At 45.9% G+C, this 6574-nt stretch overlaps 1 protein-coding gene across 1 annotated transcript in view; it reads right to left on the bottom strand.

Annotated features, from left to right (window-relative positions):
• Positions 1 to 4268: 4268 nt before the first annotated feature.
• The window catches only part of SLC1A5 (solute carrier family 1 member 5), a 10676-nt gene continuing 8370 nt past the window's right edge, over positions 4269 to 6574 (bottom strand). The window contains exons 7-8 of the mRNA XM_007458490.1: positions 6341 to 6475; positions 4269 to 4513 (exon numbers count right to left, since the gene is read on the bottom strand). Coding sequence (XP_007458552.1) covers positions 4279 to 4513; positions 6341 to 6475 — 370 coding nt within the window. The 3' untranslated portion in view covers positions 4269 to 4278. The remainder of the gene's footprint in view (positions 4514 to 6340; positions 6476 to 6574) is intronic.

Here is a 6574-nt window from a genome sequence, read left to right as displayed (position 1 = left end):
ATGAACTACTGATACGTGTGAAAATATGACTAACCCTCAAAAGCATTATGCTGAGTCAAAGAAGCCAATGCAAAAAGCCATATACCATATGATTCCACTAATGTGAAATTCTAAAAGCGTCAAAACGAATCCTTAGGGACCAAAAGCAGATCAGCTGTGGCCTGGGCCTGGGCGGGGACGGAGGGAAAGACAACAAAGGAGCACGAGGAAGTTTGGGGGCGGGTAGGAATGCTGTGTGTTTTGATTGTGGTGATCGATTTTCAAGCGTGTATGTATCTGTCAAAACCCATCCCGTTGTCTGCTTTGAGGGATGCAATTTATCGTATGTAAATTATACCTCAATAAGGTTGACCCCCAAAAAGCAGATGGCAGAGAGGGGCCAAATGGCCTAGAAGCACTGATCTGTCACTAGAAGACAAAGCTGAGTCATGACGCTGCCTACCCACCAGACTGTCACTCTGAGCTTGAACCCGGGCCCAAGCCCAATCCAAGGCCAGCCTGAGCCCTTCCTCCCATGCCAGCCTCCTTGGGAAAAAGCAAGAGGGGTGTCCCAATAATAGGAGTGGGTGGGGCAGGGGAGAAAGGGGTGGGGGAGATGGAGGCTAGGCTCCAGAGAGTGGCTCTCCAGGGCTTTTTCTTCTGCTCTTATGTAACCTTCATCAGCGGCCTTTGGGTGAGGCGTAACACAGCCATTGTCACCAGATGGTGACACCTGGCAGTGCTTGCCCGAAGTCACATAGCTGGTAGGTAGCAGAAGCGGGGTCTGCACCAGGGTAACAGCCTCTTATAGCGAGGAGGCTCTGTAGCTGGAGCCCAATTCATTCCTTCTGCAAATATTGAGTACTTACTATGTGCCAGGACCTCTGCTGTGCTCTGGACATACAGCTGCGAGCAGGACAAAGGTGGCTTCCTCCTGGAGTGCACATCCTAGTGGGGACAGGGTCTGGGAGTCACTTGAGGCCCTATCAATACCGAGGAGGTTTGACATGGCTCCAGTCTTTCTATATGACCTAGATCAGCATTTTAGGCAAACTAATGGCATGTGCTCAGCAATTTAAAAAAATGGAATAGAGTGCTTGCTTTGGCAGCACATACACTAAAATTTGAAATGATACAGAGATTAGCTTGGCCCCTGCACAGGGATGACACGCAAACTCGTGAAGCGTTCCATATTTTTCTAAAATATGACACAAATGAACCTATCTACGAAGCACACTCACAAACGGAGAACAGACTTGTGGTTACCAAGGGGGCAGGGGGTGTGGGAGAGATGGGTGGGAGTTTGGGTTTAGCAGATGCAAACTGGTATATACAGAATGGATAAACAAGGTCCTACTGTATAGCATGGGGAACTATGTTCAATATCCTGTGATAAACCATAATAGAAAAGAATATGAAAAAGAATGTATATGTGTGTGTGTGTGTGTGTGTGTGTGTGTGTGTGTGTGTGTAACTGAATCACTCTGCTGTACAGCAGAAATTAACACAACATTGTAAATCAACTAGACTTCAATTTTTAAAAATGGAATAGAAAAAGTTTGGTAAGTGGGAATTCCCTGGTGGTCCAGTAGTTGGGACTCTGTGCTTTCAGTGCCATGGCCAGGGTTCAATCACTGGTCGAGGAACTAAGATCCTGCAAGCCGCACAGCGTGGCCAAAATAAAAGAAAAATTTTTAATTAAAAAATTTTTTAAGAAAATTTAAAAATGGGTAAGTACTGTTTGGTGGAACATGGCCCGGTTAGTTGTATGTACATATATTTTCTACATAGATTGTACATGCAAAATATTACACATGTAGGTGTGTATCTCTTTAAATAGGCATACCTCTTCATCTAAATTTCATCCATTCTCCCAAAAGCATGAAATAGAAAATTGGGCAGTAAACAGCTATTTCAAGTGAGGAAAATAATGCACTCCTCGCTCCATCCAAAAACCCCAACTGATTTCCCCAAATATCATTTAACACTCTTATAAAACACTTCTGTAACAACCCACTAAGGTTTCTGGCATAATAGAAATTATTGAAAACAATTACTTAATTTATTCAACACTTAATGAACTCATTAGTGGCTATGTTTGTGTGCAATACACAATTGTGCACAGAATCAGATATGAATGATATTTTCCTGCCACACAGCAATGATCAGAAGTAACTACATAAACCCAAAAAAGGTGCTAAAGCTGTAACATGTATAATTGGTGGTGCCTCCAGGCACCTGGCAGAAGTCTACATAGGGACCTAGCAAGGGGGAGAGAATATCCGTCACAAGTAACATGCTTCAACAATACACAAGACAGGATCCTGTTAGAACAGGTGAGTCTTGACTGGTGTCGTCCGGGACGCAAATAGAACTGAAAACAGTTGCAGAACAGGTTTTTGATTCAAACAGCAAATTGGGGGTTTAAAAAAAAAAAAAAAGAGTGAGTCATTATTGGGACTATTAGGATAGTGAGAGTTATCAAGGGGTAACTGCATTCCTATGGACGTGGTTATAGTTGGAAATGAATTTACCACAGGTGGGACAAAATTTTTAACTGGAAGCTAACGTACCTAGGGTACATAATGCACACATCTAAAGTGTACTGGTTAGTTTATTTTTCCAAACGTTTACACCTGTGTAAGCATCAGTCATATCAAGATATAGGACATCTGCTGTGTCATAGAAAGTTCCCTTGTGCCCTCTCCTGATCTATATATAGATCCTCGTAGGTCACCATTGTTCCGATTTCTCTCACCATAGACCAGTTTAGCCTGTTCTAGACCTTCATTTATAAATGGAATTATAAAGCATGTACTATTTCTGGTTCCTTTCACTCAAAATGTTATCTGTGAGATGCATCGTGTTGAGTGTATCAATACTTTTTTTGCCCAGCAGGCTTCCATCGAATGATGATTGTACCAGCTAATCCAATTGATTTGTTTCTAAATTTTGGCAGTTACAGAGAGCAGCTATAACATTTGTGTACCAGCTTTTGTGTGAATAGGAGTTTTCATTTCTCTTGGGTAAATCCCCAGGAGCGGGACTCATGAGCCCCATGGTAAGTAGATATTTTTAAATACACTTTGATATTAAAGGGCCCAGTTTTTTTGTTTTTTGTTGTTGTTGTTGTCGTCTTGCGGTATGCGGGCCTCTCACTGTTGTGGCCTCTCCCGTTGCGGAGCACAGGCTCCGGACGCGCAGGCTCAGCGGCCACGGCTCACGGGCCCAGCCGCTCCGCGGCATATGGGATCTTCCCGGACCGGGGCACGAACCCGTGTCCCCTGCATCGGCAGGCGGACTCTTAACCACTGTACCACCAGGGAAGCTCTAAAGTGCCCAGTTTTTATAAGCAACTGCCCAGTGATTTTCAGGTGACTGGACCATTTTGCATTCCCACCAGCAATGCATGGGCTGTGTCCAGTTCCACATTCTCATCAGCACTTGGTACTGCTTTTGTTTGTTGCCATGCCAATAAGTGTGTGTAGTGGTATCTCACTGTGGTTTCCAACAGTGTTGTGTGTATATATATATTTTTATTTTTTGGCTGCATGTTTTTTGATGAACAGATATTTTATTTCAATGAAGTCCAATTTATCATTTTGTTGTTGTTTGTTGTTTTCTGTGTGGCTAGCACTTTTAGTCAAATTCTTGAAAACATCTGATTAGATATACTTGACAATTTTATTGCTGAAAAACATCCTCTGGAGTAACAGCAGTGTGTGTCCTCAGTCTCCCCTCAGGGTTCCCGGGAGTGTTTCTGTTACTGTGAAGGGAACAGAGGGCCTGGGGACAGGGTGGGATTGTACCGTGGAGAGTCACAGAAAACACACACACACACACACACACACACACACACACACACACACAGAGCTAGAGCTACAGCCACCAAAATAACCATCAAAGGAGCCAGCAACCTGTCAGAACATCCTTCTGCTCGAAGAGGGAAGAATTTCCCATGGTGCCCTGTGCCCTGAGACAGGAGGCCATGCAGGCTCCCGGGATGGGGTGTGGAGGCCGCCACTTCTCCATCTTGCTGTTTCCTAGCCTTGGGTGGGGACAGGAGTTGAGGACTAGGGAGATTTGGGGACAGTCACATACACACAAGCAAACACATATACCCCAGCAGTGAGGCCTCCCAGATCTCATGGCAGGGAGGGAACCTGAGGCCTGTGGCTCCCCGAGTGTGTGGGTGGGACTCTCCAAGAGGCCCTGTTTGTCCGTTCATCCATGCCGCATGATTCCAATGTCCAAAGCACCCCACCCCCCGGCTGGGGCAGGGAGGGTCCCTACTGGGATTTACATGACTGATTCCTTCTCACAGGTGTCAGCGTCCCCAGCAGGTCCTGGACAGCGTTTGAGGAGAGGGTTCCCTTCCTCGGTGTGGTCTGGCAGCGCAGCCAAGGGCGCCTCACTCTTCACATGGATCAGCTCGGGCACTGAACTGCGGGACTCTGTGCGATCCACGTAATTTTGGAGGAGTCCTGCCCCAAAGGCGTCACCTTCCACGTTGAGGACGGTACAGGACCGGTCGCTGAAGGGGGAACAGTGAGGGGGAAGTGAGTGGGAGGGGAAGGGTCAGGGCCCAACTCTCTCCCCTCTCCCTGCCTGTTACCTTCAAGTCCCCATCATGCCCTCCTTCACAGAACCCTGTTCTACTCCTCTTAGGAGCTCAGCCCTCCATCCTCCCAGGATCCCAAATATCCCTTCCTCTAGAACCTTGAAGATCTTTTCCTCCAGAAGCCTCCTACCCACCTTCCTTCCCCTAGAATCCCAAGTGTCCCATCAGGCTTTCTCTGCCTTAGGACCCCAAAGATCTCCTCCATCCTCCCTGGATCCCCAAAGATCCTTCTTCCAATCAAATACAGAATTTGTTCCTTCTGGAACCTCAAAGAATCATGCCTCGCTTTCCTTGGGGTCCCAGAAGACCCATCAATGCCTCTTTCTTCTTCTGAAATACTAAGTTCCCCTCAGGTAATTCTCGTCCCTAGAATCCTCAGGATATTTTTCCTTCCTCTTTATATACTTTTGGTGTGGGTGTGTGTGCCATTTAAAAAAATTGAGATACAATTCACATACCATAAAATTCACCCTTTAAAAGAATACAACCCAGTGGTTTTTAGTTTATTCAGGGTTGTGCAATAATCACCACTATTTAATTCCAGAATATTTTCATCACTCCAGAAAGAAACCCTCGTATCCATTAAGCAGTTATCTCCCATTTCCTCCCATCCCCCAGCTCTAGGCAACCACTAATCTACTTTCTGTCTATAGATTTGCCTATTCTGAACAGTTCATATAAATGGAATCATATACAACGTGGTCCTTTTTGTCTGGCTTCTTTCACTTAGCATAATATTTTCAAGGGTCATATGTTGTAGTATGTACGTTTGTATCACTGCTTCATTCCATTTTATTGCTGAATAATATTCCATTGTGTGGACATATGACACTTGGTTTATCCATTCATCGATTGATAGGTATTTGGGTTGTTTCCACCTGTTCACTATTATGAATAGTGCTGCTATGGGGATTTCCCTGGTGGTCCAGTGGTTAAGACTCTGCCTTCCAATGCAGGGGATGCAGATTCGATGCCTGGCCGGGGAACTAAGATCCCACATGCCTCGGGGCAACTAAGCCCATTTGCCGCAACTACTGAGCCTGTGCTCTAGAACCCATGCACCATTAGAGAGCCCGCCTGCCACAACTGAGACCTGACTCAGCCAAATAAGTAAATTAATTTTTTTAAAAAGGTGTTGAATTAAAAAAAAAAAAAGTGCTGCTGTGAACATTCACGTACAAGTTTTTGTGGACATGTTTTCAATTCTCTTGGGTTTAAACCTAGGAGTGGTATTGCTAAGACACATGGTAACTCTCTATTTAATTTTTGAAGCCAGACTTCTAATCTTTTACACTCTTAACAGCTTAATCATGATAGTTAACAATTACATAGCATTTCTGACTTACTGTTCTAAGTAGTTGTTCTAAGAAAGCTGCATGTATTGAGTCATCTAATCCTCCGGGAGGAACTATTCTCTCCATTTTACAGATGGAGAAACTGAGACACAGGGAGATTAAGTACTTGCCCAAGGTCATTATAGCTAGCAACAGTGGCTCTGGGGGCCTGGTCTAAGAGTCTGCTCTATTAACCACTGGGACATGCTACCTGTCTGGGGTTCCTCTTGGAACCCCAAAGATCCCTTTCTTCCCTCTGATTGGAACACTCAAGGTAAGGTCCCCTCCCCTTTCTTCTAGAACCCCTTCCTTCCTCTCTTCTGCTCAGAGGCTCTCAATGACCCTGTTGCTCATCCCCTTTCTCAGGAGTACCCCTGAGCCCCCCGAACCCCCGAACCACACTCACACTAGCCAGTCCACAGCCAAGATCAAGGAGATGTCGTGAACCGGCAGGCTGACCGCCTCGAGGATGATGGCCAGAGTGAGGACACCTCCGGCGGGGATGCCAGCGGCGCCCACACTGGATGCTGTGGCGGTGACCCTGGGGGAGGAAAGGAGAGGTCAGGGAGAGGCCGCTCGGTAATGGGAGAAGCTGTGGGGGTGGGGTTGCTCCTCCCAGCTCATGTCCATTCTAAAGGGA

The sequence above is a fragment of the Lipotes vexillifer genome, unplaced genomic scaffold (genome assembly GCF_000442215.2).
Source record: "Lipotes vexillifer unplaced genomic scaffold, Lipotes_vexillifer_v1.1 scaffold371, whole genome shotgun sequence".
NCBI lineage: Eukaryota > Metazoa > Chordata > Mammalia > Artiodactyla > Lipotidae > Lipotes > Lipotes vexillifer.
This window is presented reverse-complemented; position numbering and strand designations above follow the sequence as displayed.